At 34.2% G+C, this 24,256-nt stretch overlaps 2 protein-coding genes across 2 annotated transcripts in view; one reads left to right on the top strand and one right to left on the bottom strand.

Moving 5' to 3' along the window:
• LOC136035993 (nuclear transcription factor Y subunit gamma-like) overlaps nucleotides 1–18,530 on the top strand; it is a 105,668-nt gene extending 87,138 nt beyond the window's left edge. Inside the window, exon 7 of the mRNA XM_065717910.1 lies at nucleotides 17,966–18,530. Within this exon, the coding sequence (XP_065573982.1) occupies nucleotides 17,966–18,118 (153 nt within the window). The 3' untranslated portion in view covers nucleotides 18,119–18,530. The remainder of the gene's footprint in view (nucleotides 1–17,965) is intronic.
• The window catches only part of LOC136035992 (cardioacceleratory peptide receptor-like), a 473,226-nt gene that overhangs the window by 232,954 nt on the left and 216,016 nt on the right, over nucleotides 1–24,256 (bottom strand). The gene's annotated exons all lie outside the window — the stretch shown is intronic.

Raw genomic sequence — 24,256 nt, 5'->3', positions numbered from 1 at the left:
AAAACGATATTAGAACGTATGATGATTAGAAATAAGTCAAACCTGAAACGAACAGAAAATAAATGAAAAATCAAGAAAAGCTTATAAATAACAGATTGTGCTATTAATGATTTAATCAACACTAAAACAAACAAATATTAGAATTATTAATTCAGTTAAACGTAAAAACAGAAAATTTTCACCCTCAATTTGTAAAAAATTGTAGAAATCCAGATTTTTGGATTAGGTATGCGGTATATAACGAATCCCATATCGCTAAATGGATATTTGATTTATTTTTTTGTTTTTATTAGATTAGATTCTTTAAACGGACGAAGTTACATAAAAGACGTTAAAAATGAAAACCAAGATGATGAATGAAAGTAATTCTTATTTAGTTAAATTTACCGGATGATTATTTTCTATAGCAATTTGAGCAAATATGTGAGTTGTCTGTTATCTTTTCCTATCAGGGAATAAACATTTAACTTTTTTATATTTTTCGGAGCAGCGTTGCCAACGCTTTGAAATACGCTGTTCCAGCTTTCTGACTAAAATTGCACCGCAAGAGACTAATTTGTCTAGTTGTAAATTTCCTTACCTTCAATAACGAACAAAGATTGGAATTATTAATTCAGTCAAACGTAAAAATAAAAATTTGCTCGCCCTCAATCTGCTTACTATGGAGGGGCAATTTATTTCTTAGAAGAGGGGAAGGTTGGCCGTGATTGTCTTAAACCTTAGCTTCTCCTGTGCCTCCAGAGGTGCTTAAAGTATCCAAGGAGAGCCGCCTGTTTGTCCTCAGACGTATCGCAGTCCCAGTGGGGTTATAGAGATGCTTAGAGATTGTGAGTGTCGTTGGTATAGTTGCATTAGAGGTAATTTTTTGACCTGTTTCTACATCTGGATTCGACAGAGAGCTAGTGAAGGGTGCCGTTGGGGAGCCGCATCTTATGTATTCGGATGGTGCAGTCCTGATTAAAGAACAAATTTCAGTACATCAAGCACAAAGACTACGTACTATAATTGTATAGATTTAAGATATATTCTAAAACCTTAACATTATCTCGTTTTATATAATTGGTAATGTACGTAATTCCAGCCAATCTCTAATCTGAAAATAATGACATCTATCTTACTAAACGAGCAAAATCTTGTATTTTATTATTTATTTGTTGTCTATTATCGTAATAACTGGTGAATTTGCTCACTGTGAAAATTAAGCAACGTGTGGGGAGAAGATTGTCCCCCAAAGGCTTAGCAATTTTGTTATTTTTGATTTGTTTAAAGTCTACAAGCTTTTTGGGCCTTCTTCTATTAAAACAAATTGGTCCCCTCCTGAAACGACACACCAAGAGCATACCCGCTATTTTCAGTTAGAGAGGTCAGATTTATTGAGGGGGGTAGGGAAAAGTGTTCAACTAAAGAAAAATTCAATCTGAGTTTTGTTTAAAACGAAGTGATTATTTTTATGGGTTTTCGAGTTTTTGCAGGAGGCAAATTGAGCTTATCCTTCCCCCCCCCCTCTTGAATACAGCCTTCGTATTATCAAGTCCTTTCATAAAAGATAATATACTATTTCTCAAAGTTATTGTCGCATTGATTGAAAAATGAGAAAGAAGTGGTTTTCGTCTGAAACCTTTCCTATCAGGAATGTACACAATATTTTTTTGGGGGAGGGGGTTGGTATAATGATAAAAAATGATATGATAATTGTAAGTAGAAAGTGACCCGGAATTCGGAAAAAATAGGATTTGGGGAGTCTGGACCACCAGCCCCCCCCCCCCCACGTGTGTTTGTTTCTGTTTCTAATGTACCAGTACTTTATTTCTTTAAGTCGTAGCCATGTCGTCTTTTTTTTTAGGGTAAGCAAAGCGAGCTTGCTCCAAGTATTCTAATAGTTTATCTTGCCATACATTTAGGCAAATTATTTGCATCTTTTTAAATAATAAGGAGTTTCGCTGATGTTTAGCGATTGTTTAAAGCCGGCATTTGATAAACCCTGATTATCCAAAAAAGTAAATCAGAATCTAAATTACATGCAATTCTAAGTGGAAATGATTCCCTGGCTTTTACCCAAATAATGTATGCTAAACTAGTTGCTTATACCGAAAAAGTCAAGCATCATTTAAGTTTTATTATATGGAGTTATTTATTTAATTGCCCCGTTAAACCTTATGGGTAGGTATTTAAAAAAAACGATTCATTTATTATGGTAATTTTAGTTTAATTACTTGCCGGCATTTAATTGAATTGTGCGCTAGTGTTTTCAAAAAGAATGGGTCGTTTAGTTAAATGAAATCTATAATTGTTTTGGTGAATTGTCTAAGGCTATTTATTGAGGATATAAACAGATGAAGTATTTAATAAATTGTAAACATAGATTTAATCAAAGGGAACATGGCGCTTCCTTAAAGCCTAGAGGTTTATAAGAATGTGTTCCAACAGTAGTTTTCACTTTTAAGTGTTTTCATAGTCTTTTCTTCTAAGGAGTTTCGCTATTTTCTAAGGACTGATTAACGTAGTCCAATGAGCATTGTATTCCAGTTTTGAAAATAACAGATATGACAGAAATTCACCCCAGTCTTGGTAGTTGATACTTAAATTAATTCCTGATCTTGCTATTATTTCTAGCTCTTGAGTAACAAACGACCCGAGTGATATTTTGATAGATTTAAGTTTTTGTTTGGTCATTCGAAATAAACAAAAAAAAAAACTTGGTTGAAACAAAAACTGCTATCCAGACTTTCCTTTAATCTGTAGGTAGGGAGAGTTCTAGTTGGCAAGGGTGGTCTGTAGGGGTTAACAGATTATAATGTAATGTTCAACAAATTGCAAACAAAGATATAGCCAAGTTGGACGCAACGTGGTTTTCAGGGTCGGCGATGCCCAGGGAAAAATTAATTACGACGTCTCCTTCCCGACTCAAATGTAAGCAAAAATTTGATTAATGTGGGCTCTCCCCCCAGGTATGGCGTCCGGGGCATTTGACCTGGCTGCCCCTACGTAGGAATGGATTTGGGAGGAAGTGATACCTCCTTAAAGCCTAGAACTTTATATGAGCACGTACCGACCTCAGGTATTTCTGTCTTAGTGTAATCCAGAGTCTTCTCTTCTACAAAAAGATTATGGTTTTGTTCCCCCTCATCGGAATTCACACTACGCTCACTATAAAACTTTTGAAGAGAAATAAATAAAGCCGTGTTAGAATTAGCATCTTGGTCGACACGACAAAGAATTTAGCCGTTTTATTCGATTCTCTGTTGACAAGGCGGATTTTCGATTTTTTGTTGACACGGCGGATTTTTGATTTGTACTTGTTAATAATTCAAAACACACGCAAGAATTTCGCTCTGTAAGCTCTGAAAAAACCGGTCTGCCTCTCTGGAATTGGTTATGATTTGCTTATTTTGAGCGAGAAAAACTACGATGTAGGTATATTTTAATTAAATATTTAATGTATAGAGGTGTTTAGGATTAGGCTAGGTATTTATATGATGCACAATGGGCGGCCTGCTCTCTATGATTTTCTGCTGTAGTTCCCATAATTTTGTTAATAAGGTATTGTATTTTAATTATGTTTGGGTACATTTCATAAGGATTAACCTAACTTCACTTCACAAGTCATTTAGTATTAAACAGTACAAAAATATTATATATGAGCAGATTGAAAAAGAAATGCTCATTATGTTTTCGATATTGCTTTTGACATTGTGTGTGGACATCTGTCAACACTCTTATTCGAACTCAAACACTGCTTGGATTCTGGACATATTTGATAAAGTGTTTATAATTTTATTTCGATACGGCTAATTCTTCAAAAAATTGATGGATTTCTTTTTTCAATTATTATGTATAGATTTTAAATAGTTTAACTTGTAGTTTTAACATAGTTTGACTTGTTATTCTAAAAAAGGATGAAAAAATGGTTTAAATTATGAAATAATTACTGTGAAATTTTGACGAAATGCGAGGAATATTTCTATTGGGTTTTTAATTGTCTTCAATAATTTCCTTGGTACTGGATCTCGTTAATTTTTTTCACCTGAGCATCCCTGTTAAATCTTAACTGATTCTAGTTGCTTATTTTTTAAACCTTGAATGTCGCTCTCTAGGAAGTGTGCCCCCCCCCCCCCGCAAAAAAACAAGAAGGAAATGTTCAGCTGCAAATCTCTAATTTATCTTGATATATTTATTGTTTCTGTTTACATTTTAAAATTATAGAAGAGCTGAGAATTGAGAACAGGGGAAAACCGAAAATTAATCGATGAATCAAATTACTCTCCATGTCTTCTTGTGTTTGGCAAATTTTTCTCATAAGCCATACTACTGCTCACAGTATAAGTATATTAGCAGTAGCGAAAAGTTCTTTACTCTCCATTAAAGATTTTTGGCACAGACTAGTCTAGACCTCTTTTCATGGCTCAGCCGTCGCGCAAGCGCAATGACAAATGTTTAGCGCATTAAATGACAAGTAACAACTGAAAGTTTTGCTGTGACGGAAACAGATTTTTCCTTTGCGCGCGCTTTGATCTGCGCCATGTCTGAAGTAACTTTTCGCTACTGTTATGTCTATATTGTGCTACTGTTACTAAAAATTCATCGCAGTGCCAAACCCTGTGAGGTTAGGACTAACACAGCTGAGTACAATTCGCCTTCATCTCTGTCGACTCAGTACTTCACTCTTAACTCCCATGGGACGCTTTTCAAATTTCTCCTGCGTTCGTCCTCCCTCCCTTCATCCCACTCCCCTCAGTTCTTCACTCTTTATTCCCATGTGACGCTTTTCAAAATTATTTTATTATGACTGGTTTTTATCCCATTCTAGGATATTCTTTATTTATTTAGTCCCAGTTCAAGAGTGCATCAAGATTTTTTTTTCGGGAGGGAGGGGGGCTTACAAAAATGGACTTGTAAAAACGCACCAAAAAGTTTATATGCATTTTTGTTACGTTTTCACGAGTCGGGCAGAAACTCTTGGGGGACGGGGTTTAAACCCTGAAACACCCCCTGGATACGACCTTGCCCTAGTTGTACTGCTAAATAGATTTCAGGAAATTAGATCAAATTTGAATGATGTAATATGGAAGTATCACTTTTGGAGGTACTAAATCATAACCTTTCTCTTTTCTTCTAACCGTTCTTTTTTCAATTTCATTTCATTCTGAAGCTCGTTTCAATCCAAGTTGATTGGTAGCCTGATTATAGCTGTAGGCTCTGTGTCTTTGATATGATTGCTTTAGTATGTCTATTTTTAAGGTTTTAGTTACCCTGATACATGATTCTCGTCGTATAACCAAAAGTTCCTGGATGGTCTTTGACACATGGACCCCCCCCCTCTATGGTCAGTCTGTTTTCAACTGACTTCAGATTTTAAACTTTGAAAAAAGGCAACATAAAATACAGAAAAAAGTGTGTTTCTAACTCTCGAATACGGTAACTCACTTTTTTCAAAATTCCACGAATATAACATATAAATAATAGACCAATAAACTATTGTTTAAAATGCAGGTTTTTATTTAACAGGTAAGAACGTTTACAACATACAAATCCACAACTAAGTATGTTTACATACAACCATGCCAACCATAGTTGTATGTGAAAACATGCAACCAGAATCCAGCAGTGTAACAATTTACTTGTAGCAATATAACTTGACCCCTGTCAACAATATCCCTTTTATATTTGAGTCTTCTTTTTTCTAATAACCATTTGATTAAAAAAAAAAAAAATCACACATCGTGCCTAGGCTTCTATTTTCAAAAAAGGCGAAAATTCGTGTATTTGCATGAAAGAATTTAGAAATATAATGGAGAGTTCCTAGACATACTAAATCCATTGGTGCTATTTTATTTAGATCGTCAACCCTCTTTAGGATGGAGGGGGTTAAATTTTTTAATCTGGAAAATATTTTGCGTTAATACTTTTTCTTTAAATTAATTAATTTTGCATAGTTGGAATCACCATAAAATTAACTTTGTGTAGTCAACTTAAATGTTCTCGAAATTCTGCTATAAGGGGCTTTACTACCGGTACGGTTCGCTCTTCACTTACAGTCCGTTGCCTTGAACTGCTTGATAATGCTTTTTATTTTAGTTGTATCTTATGAACTGTTTTGCTGTCAACTATGAGAATTTAATCATAAATGTACCACAGTATATGCAATAGGGATCAAATTAATTGCCAGAGTAATGCCCACAGTAGCTGCCATATTTTACAGTTAATGTCAAATATGGATCGCAGGGGGGGGGGCTAATTTATGAAAATGCATTTGTGGGCAAGGAATAAAAAAAATTTATTAAGATACGAAAAAGGATATTTTTCAAACCTATAAAAAGCCAAAAAAAGGTATTTCTGAAAATTCAGAGGGGCCTTCCCTCCTCTCATTCTTGCAATTGGTGCCCCTAGTATCCCGTATCAACTTCCGGAAAAAATGTCTTAACCAGAGATTTTGAAATCTTCTTTTTTCAGTACCCTCTGTCTTAATAAGTCCCCCGCCCTTTTATTAAAAAAATAAATAAATAAATTAGCAGGCAATGAGTTGCTATCAAATTATACTATGGCTTTGTAAATTGTTCAAGCTTATCTTAGCAGCGCTAGGCTAGTATATGGGTCTCAATGACTTTCTGGTAACATTTCCTCTTTGATTAGATTTTTGAATAGTGTTTCGAAACTGAATTTATTTTATCTCCCCCAGAAATTAGTTTTCAAAGGGCTTTTCTATCGAACTCGTCCCTTATACAAAGGTTTCCCGAGAAAAATAGGACGAGCGGAAATATTGTGTTAGCGCTTAAATTTGATTTTTGGAATCGAACGGAACAATTTAGAGTTTGTGTCGTTCTTTGTCTCAAAGAGCCGTTGGATCCTATGGAAACGCCTCCTTGCTTGCCCTTTTCCTGTCGAATATTAGTACAGTCAATCTAAGTTAATTTTAGGGGTTACTTCAAATAAATTGCAACAGTTTTTATTTTGATATAATTCAAACCGAAAAAAAAATTCCGTATAATATATACAAAATTGGCCAAAATCGATCGAGGAAAAATTGACCATATTCCGTCTTTCCTTCTAAAATGACGACTTCTTAAAAACTACTTAATTTGCACATATATAAAGTCGGTAATAGGTAAATCTGGTACGTAGATCACGAATATATAATTTATTTTTGTTCTGAACGCTCATGTTTAGTTCCCCCTCCTTTTGTCCACAAATCAACCGTTGATATAGATCTGAGAACGACACGCGTAAAGTTAAATCCATACAGAAAAAACTGGACTGCTAATGCAGAGAAGAAGTCGCTTCCACGCCGGTTTACCGTCGGCTTTGGCCGAAATGTAGTTCCAGTATCTGTTTAAGACCTCCGAATATGTTTCTTCATTCGTTCAGGGAATACTGTGAAGCAAAGATATGATGACAAAAGATATGACTCATCTTAAGCGAAACCGTGTCACTGGACGGAAGAACTGTTTAGCCCAGAAATGAGACTGACCACCAAAAAAGAAGAATTTCTTTCGTGCAAAAAGAATGAAGCCCATTTCGTGAATGTACTTTCTGATCATTAACGAGGCAAAAGTCTGAGTACCATCCAAGCTAAAGCTGATGCTGACTTTCTTGTTTTGCTTACAGCGGTTGAGACATGGGATACTGTAGTTATCGGTGACGATACCGACTACCTGCACAGTGAGCCTAAGGCAACCACTTGAGGTGTAACTTGGGACATCGAAGCCATTATTAAGAAAATTTGGACTGAAACCTGCAAACTGCTACCTTTTGCTTATGCAATTCTTGGCTGTGACACAACTTCCTGTCTATATGGATTTGGAAAAGGGATAATAAACAACAAAGAGAGATAAAACTCAATGACAAAAAAAACTCTATGACAAAAAAAAAGACTGTGGCCAGAAGAGTCTCGTTTGATTTTTTTTCACGGAGTTTTATCCCTCTCTGTTGTTTGTTGTCTTGGCTGGCCAGTTCGGCTTAAGAACTTTTATTTGGCAAAGGGATTGGGCTTAAACGGCTGAGAGACAACGAACAGTTAAAGAAAAATGCTTCAACGGTTTTTCAAATTGATGCTTCGAAAATAGAGGTTAAAGCAGCAGGAGAGGCTGCACTTTCCATTATGTATGGTGGAAAATCTACTGACAATCCTGACAGTTACCGACTCCAAGTATTTAGGCACAAAGTAGCAACGTCTGCAACTTTCGTTTGATCTAGCTTTAGCAGCAGCGAAATTTTACTGTTTCCAAACCTATCTTCAAGTACGAGATTGGATCGGGCTTCAGGGCACTGCTCTTGATCCTGAGAATTAGGGATGGAAACTCCAGAACGGCATGCTGTACCCTATTCTCACGGATCTTCCAACGGCACCAAAGAGAATTCTCACTGTCGTGAAGTGTGGTTGTAAGGGATCCTGTACTAGTGACCGGTGCAGCTGTAATCGAAATGGCATCGCTGCCATTTCGCAGGAACCAGCTGCTCTAATGCTCAGGTCTGAATCGAAGATGAAGAAAACATATGATCAATTAAATAAATGTGACGAATCTCTAATCCTTTTGTAATTTCAAATTACCTGTGATTTTTTGCTCAAATTGAAAGCGATGATTGACCTAGTTGTGCAAAGTTGCTTATTGGATTCTAAGAGTTTGGGGTAGTCACGTATAGGGTGGAGGGAGGTATAAATTATAGGAGGTGGAGGGATATAGGGTGGAGGGAGGTGGACACGACTTCTTCTCTGCCTTAACAGTCAAGGTTTTTTCTTTATGTATTCACCTTCGCGTAATGTTGTTCTCAGACCTATATCGACGCTTGATCTATGGGCTGGATGGGGGGACTAAACGTTAGCGTTCAAAACAAAAACAAAGTTCATAATTGTGGTCTATGTACCAGATTTACCTATTACCGACTTTCTATTCATGCAAATTAATTTTTTTTTAAATCGTCGTTTTAGAAAGAAGGACGAAAAACAGTCAATTTTGCCTATTTCGCTTTTGGCCGATTTCGTATATGCTGTACATAATTTTTTTCCGGTTCAAATGGTACCAAAATCAAAATGTTTGCAATTTGTTTGAGGTTAAACCTTAATTTGACTGCACTATGTAGGGGTATGTTAACGTGATCTAAGTCCATCAGTGTTTTTAGGACACCCTAACCAGTTGTGTTAAACACTCAAAAAATTAAACATATGAAAGCCCAATAAGGATGTTAAACAAATAAAAACAAATAATTTATTGCCATAGTTTTAAAAGCAAATGGAACCCTGGCTACGCCCCTGAATTGTATTAGATTAGAAAAAAAAATAACAAAGTTTTCTTTTCCGCCTTCCTCTTCACTTAAACGTGTAGGTATTACAGCATTGTCATCCACTTTTTCACTGAATGTTAACTAGTAACTCTGGCCGAAAAAAGGTTTTCAAAACGACTTAGACTTCATTTGAACTTTATTAATGTGACATTAAAATAGTGTTGGAAATATGTTGTCTCCAAAACTGTTGAGTTATAACTCACTTCTGACATTTTTTTTTTATAATCCTGGGTCCAGAATATGATATGATATGACATTTATTAACTAAAAAGCTTTTATGGGCCATGGTTAGTACAAAAATACAACAACATACAAATTAGAAAGAAAGAAACGCCCTAAGATCCAAATTAAATTAGAAATCGATTTTAGAAAACGGTTTCTATGGATCAAACCTGTAAATTTCTGTCACTTGAGATAATATCCGCCCATTTCTCGCTTTTGTACTACCCCGGAAAAATTTTCTACCTCAGATCACTTAATTTCTTGCAAAACCAAAAAATGAATGAAGTCATCCTCCCTATAGATAGGGCAAAAGTAACGACCTGTCTTTGACTTCACCTACAATAATATAATAATATTTACTTGCTTGTTCAGAATAGAATGCTGCTTAGACACATTCAAACTCATTTCAAGAATAAGATTTAAAAATTTTTATTCATAAATTCGCGGCGCCAGATATAATTAAATATTTGGTTTGCCACTAGTCATTTAAACTTCAGAGTCCAAAAATACAAGGGGTGGGTTTTGCATCGTTTATCGTCGGTACCATCACTTATAAAAAATTGGAATACCAATAACATAAAAATAAAACAGGTTTTTTCACCCTTATTCATTAACTGCACCAATCGCCGGACCCATTCTTGTCGGAAAACCGTGAATTTTTAAGTTTTTTCTTAGTTGTTTCAAATTATGACATTTTTAGGCCAGGATCTTATTTCTTCAGTGTTGCCATGCTTAATAATTAAAATAAATAAGCATAACTAAATAATTAACGCTAAAATAGTTAATGCTAGTAACCTTAACTAAAAAGCTGTTGAAAAAGCTTTTTGTCTATATAAATTCAAACAGCAACAGTTTGTTGATTCAAAAACGTCTTGTGAATTCGCATTCGCTACGCCTTCAACGGAATATACGGCTTCCTGAGTTGTTTAATGCTGTATACTTTTAGTTTTTTTGGCTGATTTGTCCACTTTTTTTCTTTTCTTTTTAATTTGCACCCACTAATACTTCATTAACATTTGAATTCCCAATTTTTCTTAATTTCTAAAGATTTATATGGTTGTGTAAGTTTTCATTTATCCGGTTCAATGACTAGATTTCATTTTTGCTATTCATGGTCATCAAAAAATAAACAACGTCGACAAATTAAGGTTAAACATTATTTGGAAACTTCTCTAATGTTGTTGTTGTCGTTGATTTCAACGTTGTTGTATAAATTTAAAAAATACAAAATTTAATTTTAAAAATTTTTAAATTTAAAAAAAAAATTTAATTTTTAAATTTTTAAAAAATTTTAAATTTTAAAATTTAAAAAAATATATAAAAATTTAAAAAAATAAAAAATGAATTAAAAAATTTAAAATTAGAAATTTTAATTTTAAGTTTTTAAATTTTATATTTTTAAATTTAAAAATATAAATTTAAAAATACATTAAATTTAATAAATACAACGTTGTTGTATAAATTAGCTCCGCCACGCACTTTTAGATCTATCCACAAACAGTGGATGCTAGTCCCAATACAAAGTACTGAACAATTCAGCCAAACGGATATACAGTTACTAAAAAAGGGCCATCACAAGCGATGTCTACTTTTTTGCGGGGTGGCAATCACTTCAAAGAATTATTTATTGTAACCTTGGGGGCAAACCGTTTTCTCGACTACTTTTGCCTCTTAAATGTTCATTTATTCCTGGAGCAGTTACAATCATTATTATTGTATTATAATTTTACAATGGATGACAAACATTATTATAGTATTACTGTCATTATAACACACGCGAAATCGCTACACCACATTTATTAATTGTGTAAATATTGTGTAAATTTGCACCTCTAATAAAAAATCCCAGTTATAAGACAATATAACACGGCGTATGTTGGTTAGATTCACTGCAATTTAAGGAATCAACCATATTTTTTTTTAAAAACAATTAACATGGCGTATGCAGATTAGATTCATTGCAATTTTGGGAATCAGTCATTTTTTTTTTTTTTTATAAGACATTATAACACGGTGGACAGCTTCATGTAGATTAGATTCACTGCAATTTGAGGAATCAACCGTATTTTTATAAGACGTTATAACACGGCGGGCAACTTCGTGTAGATTAGATTCACTGTAATTTGGGGATTCGACCATACTTTTTATAGAACATTATAACACGGCGGACAACTTCATGTAGATAAGTTTCACTGCAATTTGGGGGATCAACCGAATTCACCTTAAAAGGACAGCATTTACTTTTGCATGGCCAGACCTGATTTGAAATATTGTTGTTACAATTTTCCTCTCACTGAATCAAGCCCATTGAGGGAGATTTAAAGTCAAACACGGAGATCCAGGATCGTGTTTGTAGACCTTCTTTAAAAAGTCACCTTTCTCATTTGCCGGAACCTCATGACTGTAAAGCTATTCATTTATTGATAAATGCACATTTAGTACTTCACCATTACCACTAGCCTATTTTGCTATTTCATCAACTGCCTCATTTCTAGGTATCCCTGCATGTGCTGGAACCCAGGTAAGCTGAATATCAAATCGACCTTTTAGCAAGTCATTAAGGCCGTGATTAAGTGAACTTGAAAAATTGAGTTCAAAATTGAAGTTAAGGTAGCCTTCTGTCTCTATATTCTATAGAGACCGTCGATTGTCAAAAAAACCCTTCAAGTAGCACTTATTCATTGGTAAAAATAGCAGGTTAATTATACCAGCTTGTCAACCTGGTCTCTAGGGCGATCTGAAACGATTCTTTCTGGCAAAAAACTTGTAAAAATTTCAGGTAGCAGAATATATTCTATGGGACTGTTCGAAGACAGAAAAATACATCGAAAAATGGTTGCAATCATCTTACAGGTTATTGTCTTCCGCTCATGATAGTACCAATTTTGTTCTAAAAGCAATATCCTTCATAGAGTACACTTGTGAAAAAGAGCTAGACATTTTCTAAGATTTCTAAGCAATAAGAGGAAATAGAGCCAAATCCTAGCGAACATTTTGTAGCATCTTCAAGAAGCTACGGCCTGATATTAAAAGCGGTATCTTCCGCCAATGAATACTTGAGTACTTTTTTTCAATTTTAACATGGTATTTTCGAGTTCCATCAATTCACTTAATCACGGCCTTAACTATATTTTCAATCTGTGCTGAAAATTTTTTGGCAGTATTTTGTTTCACGGCCAAATAATTTATCACTGAGGGTAAGAACATTAAAAATCTACTTTCTGTCAAGAATTTCTAACCTATTTCACCAATTGGGGATAACATTCAAGTTCCTTAGTTTCACCATCAAACTGAGAACGTTCACTCTATCAAGAGCTGCTGTCAAACCGAGAAAAACAACTTCTCTAATTCTAAATAAATTAAATTAAGCGACGTTGCTACATGACATTTAAGTTGAAATTGATTTTGGAACAAATATTTCTTATAAAACCAATTGCTTCGTAGATGATAATATGGCATTACACTGAAATATCATCCTCCCATTAATGGAATATCTACACTAATTAATAAATGAATTTCCGTCTTTCCACATGGAGCCTTGGTTCTATCGAAGTTGAAAGTTGATTTTGCGACAAATACTTTTTATAAAACTAATTGATTCGTTTCATAAACAAATAAATGACAGTCTGGCATTCTACTGAAATTATCCTCCCATTCATGGAATATCTACAGCAATGAATCAATGAATGTCCGTCTTTCCACTTGGAAAGACGGAAAGTCTTAGAAAGACTTTCCACTTGGAAAGACGGAACATTACAAGCTGAGAAATTGCACGAGCGACTATAATGAGCGCGTAAAATAAGGCAATTATTAGGATCAAGCTCCTGAAATGTCTCTTTTTTTATTTACTTTTTTTCTACGTAAGGGTGGAAAAAGAAATTATATTAATTATACGAGGTTTTGCTGAGAATCGTGTTTTGCTTTATTTTTCTGAGTAAATTGCTCAAAATTTAATTATATATGAGAGACATGTCATTTTTTTCTCAATTCAATGCTAACGCTTAAGGACGCCCGAGAGGGTCAATCATTTTGATCAAAAGCTTCCGTCAATCGATTGATTCAAGCATGATTGACTGTCTAGGAACCTGTTTGACGCTGGAGTCAAATGTTGACGGGGATTGTTTTTCTCCTTAAAGAAGACGTGGATACAACAAAGAGGGTGCTAGTATTTATTTTTTTTCAATTTTCTAATAATCCCAAAAAGATGTTTTAAATTTTAAGGAGGGGGTCATTGCTCCCCTCCCCCTAATTTGCATCAATGATCTAAATGTAAATTATTAGTATTATGACAGAATTTGGGACCTATACCGTTGTAGAATGACGCGTCCCGCATATTCTTGTCAAAAATAGTTTTACCTGTACTATTTTTTTTATGAAACATTTTGTGGTAACGAATTTTAAGTAAGGAGTGATTTGAAAAAATAACTAAAAATTTAATGAAAAAAAAGTTTTTTTTCAATCTAAAGTAAGGAGCAACATTAAAACTTACAACGAGTATCAAGTTATTCCGTATATTAGGGGCTCTTCCTTCCTCAGCCCTTGCTCTTAACGCTAAAGTCTCATTTTTTGCCACAATTCCTGAAGAACGATCCCTGAGACACATGGGAATTCTTGTTTAGAACCGTTCAACACATCGTCTGCTGAGAGCGGTTTTGCCGAATATAACAGTTTTTGTCGAAACCGAGTTACAAACACTATTTTGTTTTAAAAAAATCTTTCGAATGATCTAATTGACATTGCTGTAGGATTTCTCTAGCTGTCTGTATTTTGCAATTCTCCTGTGGCGAATCGCATATTGTTTAAAGTGGTTTTGCCAAACCGTATTCTCTTAGTCCGTTTTACTGAAATTTGCTGATTTGCTAAATGCGACCTTAGCGAAGAAAAAACCTATTTTTCCTATCTTGGTTAGTAAGATCAAAGTCATGAGAGCCAAGAGATTGAAAATGACAATTTTCTAATATATTTTTGGAACAGATAGGTAAGAATTAGGTATTCTCAGGCAGAAGTATGTACAGTAGGATTAATTGGAATTTGCCTGGAATGTTACAATTGGAATGTTACATGGTCAGATTCATGGGTGCCTCAAAATCGCAATCAAATAATGAACTACATGATGTAAGACATCCTGAGGAAGCATTCGCACGTCCAGAGTGTAACAATGAACTATTCTGAGCCTGGTCACTCCACAATTCGGGAAGTTGATGTTGTCCACAGCGTCATTTTGAGGTCTTTGAAGCACAAGGAGGTCTTTTCGCTACTAGACTTGACATAAAACTTTTGATTGTTCAGCCCTGTGACCCGTTTGTCCTTATTCAAATGACCAAGCAGAAGTTTTTGATTATGTCAAAACTTCCAAATTTTGTATGTATAACTTAGTGCCATTAACAAAAGTGAAGTTACTAACTTTTAAGCAAGGACTGTGCAAAAGGGGTTCTACGAAACTTCGTTTACATATTCTTCTTCTGTAGCGCTGATTGCTCAAGAGGCTAGCCCAAAGTGGCAATTGCCCAGTGTATCAGCGATGAGTGTTGTAGAAAGGTTACTACCTCCTGTATCTTCAAGCTGAGTAGATCAGTTGCCAACAATATAAAAGACATAGAATAACTTTACCTTTCATGCCCACGTGTGGCATATGTGAAAAATCTTAATAGAATTTGTAACAGAACCGAGGTAACTAGTACCTCAGCTAAAATCACAGATTGTCTCGAAGCTGCCTCTGCCTCCGAAGGTCAAAACTTGAAATTCTCCCTCCCGCTGATCTTTTGCTATATTTTACTGTAAAACTCCACGTTAATTGTCGAAATAAAAATTTGTCTATCAGATGAAATACGTTTTGCTTAAAGCCGTATTTCTAATTCATGGCTTGCCAAGTCTGCTTAGCCATATCTTACCTATTTTCCTGAATTCTCAGGCCGTTTTACCAAAGCTAATGTTCACTCCGTTTTATCTCATTTACAATTCACCTCAGGCTAATAAAAATAATCACAACAATATATGCAATTTTTCTTCTTAATTTTAAAAGTAAAACCAGTGCTCTAGCTATGACCGATTCTTAGATACAAATGTCAAAATTTTCAAACTCGTTTTTCTCGGAGTTTTGGAAGAACACATTCGGCAAAACCGCTCTTAGCAGACGACATGTTGAATATGAATGAGAAATACTTTTAAAGAACTGAGATATGAATGAGAAATACTTTTAAAGAACTTTAAGGCTTTAGCGTGAAGAGTGAGGGTGGGGAAAATGCAGCACACTTATGTACGGAATAATTTCAGTTTTTTTTTAGTTTTAATTTTGCTTTTTTAGTTTTAGTTGAAAACCTATGTTTTTTTAATTCATTTGTGATAAGGAATATGAACAAAGATTCTTAAGAGACCAATCGTATCGTAAAATTAGCAAAATAGGACAGCTCTGTTTTGTTTAACTCGATAGAAATCGAGAATTTGTTCGTTTGTTGAAAATGATTTATAAATTTTCCTTTACGAAATTACATTTTTTATGTTTATTTTTAATGTATGGAGACTTGAGAATAACTGATGACTTCAACTGCTTTCTCATTACCCGTATTTCAAGCGGATCTAAGATTAGTCCAGCGCGCGAAAACTGCTCTTTATTTTGGTGTTCTCTAGAACATGATACTGAAGCAATCCTTCTCTTCGAAACTGTCTGAGTAACTGAGTAACTGTCTGTAACTCTTGAGATGTTAAAATAGTTTCTGCTCCATGTAGCTCAAAATTGCTGGATGAACTTCAGTTTCTGGACGTTTCTAATTTTAGTTAATTAATAACTTAGCTTCTAATCTATTTGCAAACTCTACTGCTTAGCTTCTTTGAGAGAAGTTATTAATTTTTCCTAATTCTATCCAATGTGGTGGTTCCATGAATTTCTAACTTGTCAGATATTGGAAATCACTTCCAGTACAAACTTTGAATATTAATTTTCTTTTTAGGTAAGGGTTTACTTACTATCTGTTGTAGGTATACGCGTTCTTCTGCCCCCAAGCCTCAAATGGGCATGGCGCGATGGAAAGTAGTGCAGAAACCTCGATGTTTAAGCGTAATATTGCGGTTAATCAGTTAATGATCAGTTCTTCTCAGCATCATTATCGAATTGCGCGATATGCATGTTGAAAATAAAGGTAGTCAATTCCGCTTGCCCCAGCCGTAAGATCTAATTCTTATCCTTTAGTTGTTTATCATTTTATGTGGAACAACTTTCCGAAATAACGACGAAGACTACACTGCCTTTCCATCTTAAACATAACAGCAGGCAAAACAATGAGGAATTTATCCAAGACAGTGATATATTTTTATTCATAATACATCTCCAGTTTTGTCTCGAGAATGCGATTTGTTTGGCATTTCAAAAGACGTTGGTCTAGTTTTGCCATGGTGTCAGAATGAATTTTTGGAATAATGTCTAAATCTTTCCCATTCTCTCTCTCTCTCTCTCTCTCTCTCTCTCTCTCTCTCTCTCTCTCTCTCTCTCTCTCTCTCTCTCTCTCTCTCTTTCTCTCTCTGTCTCTCTTACTCTCCTTAGTCTTTCTCTTTCTCTGTTTATTGTTAATGAGTTAGTATTTAAATTGTGTGTATCTTCTCTCTACTGTTCATGTCGTGGAGCCGGATGATTTTGTGAGGATGATTGTCCTTAATTTATTGTATAATTTGTATTATTTTGTTGCAGAATAAATCGTATCTATCTATCCATATGCAGTGTAATGATTGCCTAGAACTTGTTCACACTTGCAGATAGACTTAGTTCATCTTTGTTGGTTGTACTGTGGTCTTAGAGAAACACTGGAAGAAAAGAAAAAAGAATGAAGATCCTCCTTAGCCATTGCTGGCGCATAGGGATTTGAAAGGACGCTTCAGTTGCTGTATCTTTTGTAGATAGCAAGCCTTTTATCCATCCTTGCGTCAATGGGGATCGATCCTTAGGTCACCTATTGCCAGGTAGAGCATCAATCCATCGTGCTACTACACGATCAAATAGTGGGACTGCTTGTATGTTTTCTTCTAGTTGTGCTTCAAATTTCACACAAGAGAGCCAATCGTGTGGTATCTAGCTTGTTGTTCTATCCAGTGGCTCAAAATTTCAAATGTTTAAGGAAAATGTTTTCGAAAGGCATAATTTTCCAGAAATAATATGTAATAATATATTACGAAAATACCTAAGATATTAAACCAACAATATTATGGTACATTTTCTACCTTAAAGCTATACGAAAATAATCTCTCATTTTCTCTTTGTTTTGTCCACCTTGATAGTTTGATTGACAGTCATTAGTGTTCATTAGTGTTTCCCCAATGTAGAAAGTTGAACTTTTCTGCTTGATTCTAGGGCTGTGTCCCATAGAAATCTCGTTTTCTTTCTTCAAAATATTTTAGTTGGAAACAATTATCAGTAATTATATATATAGATGTTGACGATGTAAAAGAAACTCTTTAAGATGGATTTTTTTTCTAACAGGTCCAGTTGACTCCTCAACAACATCAAGCCATTAGAATGCAGCTCGGTAATTTAATTCAAGGTCAGCAGGTCATCATACAGACTGCCAATCAGCAAGGAGAAGTCGGTGTACAACAGCAACAGGTCATACAAGTCCAACAAATTGAACAGTGAATATTTTTTGTGTGTTTTTTTTTAATTTTATTCCAAATCCGATTCTTTCTTCATTTGTAGCAATTATATGCAAATGTCAGACGTTTCCTCGTTCAGCTTCTTTTCCTATTATTCCTGTAGGATAGAATCAACCACCCTCCCCCTTCTCAAGAAAACATAATCCAATATTTAAGTTCTTGCTCTCTAGGGCTTATTTTACTAGGATATACTCAACCACCCTCCCCCTTCACTAGGAAACATAGTCCAATGGTAAAATGAAGGTATAGGAAGTTCGAGCCTTTTAAATGGGTCATACAGCAGGTCATACAAGTCAGACAAATTGAACGGTGAATATTTTTGTGTGTTTTTTTTTACCCGATTTTGTAAAGTTTCCTTTTCATTTGCAGTATATATTATAAATTTTAAACCTTTCCTCTTTTAAGTTCTTTTCCACTAGGGCTTATTCCACTAGGAAATACTCAACCATCCTATAATCCAATGCTAAAATGATAGCATAGAAAAGAAAGTCCTTTAGATGAGTTATACAGCAGATCATACAAGCTAAACAAACTGAACATTGAATATTTTCTGTGTGCGTTTTTTTTACCTGATTTTGTGAAGCAGTATATATAAGCAAATTTTAAACCTTTCCTCTTTTAAGTTCTTTTCCTCTAGGGCTTAATCCGCTAGAATATAATCAACCATCGCCTTCGGTCATACAAGTTCAACAAATTTAACAGTGAATATGTCAGTGAACAGTCAAATTTTTGTATTTTTATATTATTTTTTTTACCCGGTTTTGTACAATCTCCTTTCTTCGAAAAAGGGAATCGGCTAAAAGAAAATGTATTTTTTTTAGAATTTTGACTTTTTTTTTTAAATACAAGCAATTGTTAGGAGCACCTCTTGGCTTTTTTCTATTCTTGAGCTCTTCTCAATTTTTTCCGTTATGAACGCAATAAACTAAAATAAACAGAGAATTTGAATAGATATGTTACTCGTATTTTTCATTTTGGAAAGATACGAGTATATTTGTATTCAATATACAAAGATACTTTTATTTAAAAAAAAAAACTTAAATTGGAAAACAAAGCCCATTTTGGTCGCTGCCATGTCATATTAATATTTTACAATAATTTTGGATATTTAAGAGTAAACGTAAATTTCAAGTCAACCCCATTTTTATTACTCATTAGATAAAACCCTTGATAGAAGTTGTTTTTAATTTTATGTCCTTCTAATTTACAGTCCTTTTCGCCTTTTGCGAAAGGGGCTAAAGTTCGACTGTTAGTCCTATTTTTTAAGAACGGCTGCTGCAACACAGGGACCGTTTAATTAGAATAGTAATCTTTTTTAAAAATGCTAACAGCTTTAGCGTAAAGAGCAAGGTATTGAAAAGGGGGTAACCCTTCATATAGGGAATAATTCCTGTTCATTTTGAGTTTAATGCTGCTCCTTACTTTCAGTTAAAAAACTTGTTTTTTTTTCTTATTTAATTTAATAAAAGAGATTGACACCCAAGTGATGTCACGTAAAAAAGACGGATGTATGTGTGCATTGTTTAAAAAATAGCGAGAGAAAAGGGAATCGAAAATGATTCTTTTCCTGGAATTTTTCTTCAAGGTATTTTTTTCAGATATTTTAGTTTCCATTTGATCGTACAATTTTTTAAATTTCGGATTTAAAAGTTTTAAACCGCTGCCCCATCCCTTTTAGAATATCAAAACATCTAATCAAAATCTCTTGGTTACTTTTTTTGGGGAGGAGCAATTTTTTTTACCTAACTTCAGGTTTGTCGAAAGAAACGTCGATTTTGTTTGCTTTTCTGTAAATTCGGTCGGAAAATAGTTTTTGACGTTCAAAGTACAAGGAAGTCCAGATGCCTGCGAAAAAATAGAATCAAATTTATTTTCTTTAAGAGCTCCTCTGAAAAAGTCATAATTATTTCGGGTGCAATAGAAGTGGTCAAATAAAACAAGGAATGAGGGTGCCATTCAAAATCTTTGGGGGGGATGCCCCCCTGGATCCGCCAGTGATAAAAGCTAGAGGTTTGAATTTGGTTCTTCGATTATTTTTTTTAAGGTTTTTTGTTTTCGATCGTTACAGTGTATTCTGCTATAGTTGCAATCTTCTTTTAATTTAAATAACCTAATGTAAGAAGTTACAAAAAAAGATCTGAATTCTGTTTGGACCTAAGAATCAGGAAATCAAGTTTTTTTTATCGTTTACACGTCACAATTTTGATTTTTTTTTTTTTTTTTTTTTTTTTTTCAATGTTCCTTCTTTTCGTTCATCACAGTTTATTCTGCTATTGAAAAATTTATCTTAAAGTAAATACCCCTAAAAAGGTACAAAAGAAATCTGAATTCTGTTTGGACCTAAGAATCAGGAAATCAGTCCGTTTTTTCTTACAATCATTTACGCGTCACAAGTTTGAATTTGGTTCTTTGATATTTTTTTCTTTTTGTACTTTTTTAAATGTTCCTTCTTTTCGTTCGTCACAGTTTATTCTGCTATTGCAGCAATCTCTGTCCAGATCTCTTTGAAAAACACTTCTCACGTTGTAAATTTATGTGTTTCTTAAGGAAAAACGTTTGTGTTCATTGTTTTATGAGCTTTGTTCTTAAAATCCCTTTTTCTGTGTTTATAATCATGACAACCATTTTCTATTATTCACCAACACGTTCTGTTTCAGATGACATCCAGTTTTCAAATGTCCATCATTGTAATATAAGCACTGCATCATTTGTCATAACTATTTCTATAGACCAAGAGACCGTCATTGAAATAGACCGTCATTGAAAACTATTAGAATTGCAGTATGTACAGTAGTATACTTCGACTGCAAAATATTTCACATGACAAAATAAAAATAATTTACCCACTAGTGAAACGTCATTAGAACACATCATTTTTTTTATAGAATTTCATCGAAATGTGCTTTATTTTGTTGTGGGTAAACTGATTAAAAACATAATGTGTCGTATTATTAGTTCAGTAACTTGTATTGAAATTTTAATTTAAACCTGGATTTGCGATCATGGTTGTTTCTTTACAATCATTTACGTGTCATGAAAACAACATGGTGTTTGTACTATAATGATGGACACTTGAAGACTGGGTGGCATAAGTAAACAATAGGAAAATGGTTGTCATGATTGTAAATATAGGAAAAAATGATATTATGATGGTAAAAAAAGGAAGATGGTAAAACCTTGGATGTGAAGGAAGATTTGTTTAGTGAGGAAGAATTAGCGACAGTACTAAAAGGATTAAAAAATAATAAGGCCCCAGGTGTTGATAGTATGATTAATGAGTTTCTTAAATATGGTGGCTCTGAGGTTAGGAATAAGCTACTGAAGATTATGAACATGATTTTTGAAAAGTACCCAATGATTTTAGGAAAACCTTAATTAAACCACTGTATCAGAAATGTGACAAGAGTGAGTGTCGTAATTATCGAGGCATTAGTCTGGTCTCTGTAGGTAGCAAATTACTGAGTAATATGATACTTTTTAAACTGAGACATGCTATAGACAAAGTTTTAAGGGAAGAACAATGCGGTTTTAGAAAAGGTAGAGGATGTGTCGACCATGTTTTCACTCTTAGGTTAATAATTGAGAAGTCCCTTCGTTGTCAAACACCTTTGGTCCTTAGTTTTATCGATTATGAGCAAGCTTTCGATTCTTTTGATAGAACAGCGTTAACAAAGGTCTTATCGGTATATGGTATACCAGAAAAATACATTAAAGTGATTTGCGCTATGTACGAGAATAATAGTGCTGCGGTTAAGGTAGGAAATGAGGTTAGCAACTGGTTTTGTATTAAATCAGGAGTTAAGCAGGGTTGTGTTCTATCCCCCTTTATATGGATCATTTTGATGGACTTCGTCTTAAGGAGCACAGGAAAGGCAACTGGAGACCATGGAATCAAATGGGGAGGAAAAACGCTCCTGGACTTAGATTATGCTGATGATTTAAGCATATTAGATGAAAGTGTGAGCAAAATGAATGAATTTTTAGAGGTTTTATGAGTTCAGGGTGCTAAAATAGGCTTGAAAATTAATGTTAAGAAGACTAAGTCACTAAGGCTAGGAATAAGTGAAGATGAACAGGTGACATTAGGTAACGAAAAGATTGATCAGGTTGAGAGCTTCAGTTACCTTGGTAGTATTATTAGTAAAGATAGTGGGAGCAGTGAAGATGTTAAAAGTAGAATAGCTAAAGCTCAGGGTGTTTTTTCACAGTTAAAAAAAGTTTGGAAGAATAGAAAGATAAGTCTACATACCAAGATTAGAATATTGGAAGCTACAGTGATGACAGTGGTCAAATATGGCTCTGAAGCATGGGCACTCCGAAAAGCAGATGAAAATTTACTAGATGTTTTCCAGAGAAATTGCCTACGGATTGTTCTGGGTACCCGGCTGACTGACCGTATTTCAAACAGTAGGTTGTACGAAAAGTATGGTTCAATCCCGCTTTCTGGGGCTATAATGAAAGAAAGGTTGAGATGGCTAGGCCACGTTCTACGGATGAAGGATGACAGATTACCGAAGAGTGTCCTTTTTGGCCAACCGTCTAGGGCTACACGGAAAGCAGACAAGGTCGTCCCTGTCTGGGTTGGCAGGATGTCATAAATAAAGATTTAAAGGAAATGGGAACTTCCTGGGAGGGTGTAAAGAGGGAGGCTTTAAATAGATTAGGTTGGAGGAGGAGCGTGCGTGGCTGTGTTGGCCTCAGGCGGCTTGGTGCTGCAGTCAGTTATTAGTAGTAGTAGTAGTAAAAAAAGGAAAACAAAGCTAAAAAAGACAGTGAACATTAAAGTTATTATCTACCAAAAAAAACAATTTTTACAAGCTTAGATGCCATTTTTGTATTGTGTCTAGACTTACTATTTCTGGTGAGGGAAATTTTATTTTAATAAGAAATTTATTAAGGTTTCCGCCATTAGAAATGTTTTTTCTGACATTACTTATATCTAAAAAAATATTGAGTGTGCATAAGTAACGCCCTTTTAGATTTCATATGTTATTATGTATAATTTCTGTATTATTTCATTCTAGTAATTAACAAAATGGAGGTTATCTGGATAATAAGGAGAATTTGTTAATATATTACGTAAATTTATTTAACTTAGGGCAATGGATTCATGTTCGAAAAAAGGATAATCAAACAGGCTTTAGTTTTGTACAATTAAGCCTTTTTTATTATCCTTTTTTCGAGCATGAGGGCATTACCTCAGGTTAATAGATTTATGTAATATATTAACAAATTATTATCTATTCATTTATTTATTTATTTCTAACCCGTCATACAATCCAAAATTACTTAGAGACGGAGTATAGATAAAACGACACAAAAAAGGAATAGAAGAAAGCAAAAAAGAGATATCACAAACTATCAGAACAATTCCTGATAAAGCACTGAACATCTATAAAGAACATAATTATATAAGAATTATATTATAGAAGAATAATTATAAAATATAAATAAGAATTAATTGTTAAATAAGAATTAAATAAGAATTAATAATTGTAGAATAAGAATTAATTATATGATATAATTATATAAGAATTATATAAGAAGGGGATACCATGGATGAAAACAGATGCTGCGATTGTATTTCGAAATATGTTTTGATAGAGCTATTGCTGGGTCGGTTATTTTATAATTACGGAGTAATGCTGAATTTCGGGTCCACGGGGGTAAATGAAGTAAATACTTTGAAAATTTTAAATGTACTGGACGGAGTTTACGTTTATCTGTTTGTGAAAAAAAACCTTCCAAAATGGTGCTATATACAGAAAATGGGTTAGTGCTGTTGAATTATATAGTTTAGTGAGGATTATTCGGTTAAAACGTTTTTTATTTTGGACAACTAAAGCATAAGACGAACCACGTTTTTTTTAAGGTGAGAAATCAGCAGCAAATGGGTTTGCTTTAGGGATGGACCAATTGGTTGACCAAGATAAACAATTTTTTTAACTGGTTTTCTTAAGGAATGTCCAAGTTGGACGGACGGTGTGGGAGCCAAATTACCCCTATTGAATAGAGGAATCTTAGATTTCTCAGAGTTAAATTCCAGCTCCAATTTAGAATATTCACTCTCGAGTATTCTGAATTTTTCTTGAATACGCTGTGATGAACTGCTAAGATTAAG

This window comes from Artemia franciscana, chromosome 15 (genome assembly GCF_032884065.1).
Source record: "Artemia franciscana chromosome 15, ASM3288406v1, whole genome shotgun sequence".
Taxonomy (NCBI): domain Eukaryota; kingdom Metazoa; phylum Arthropoda; class Branchiopoda; order Anostraca; family Artemiidae; genus Artemia; species Artemia franciscana.
This window is presented reverse-complemented; position numbering and strand designations above follow the sequence as displayed.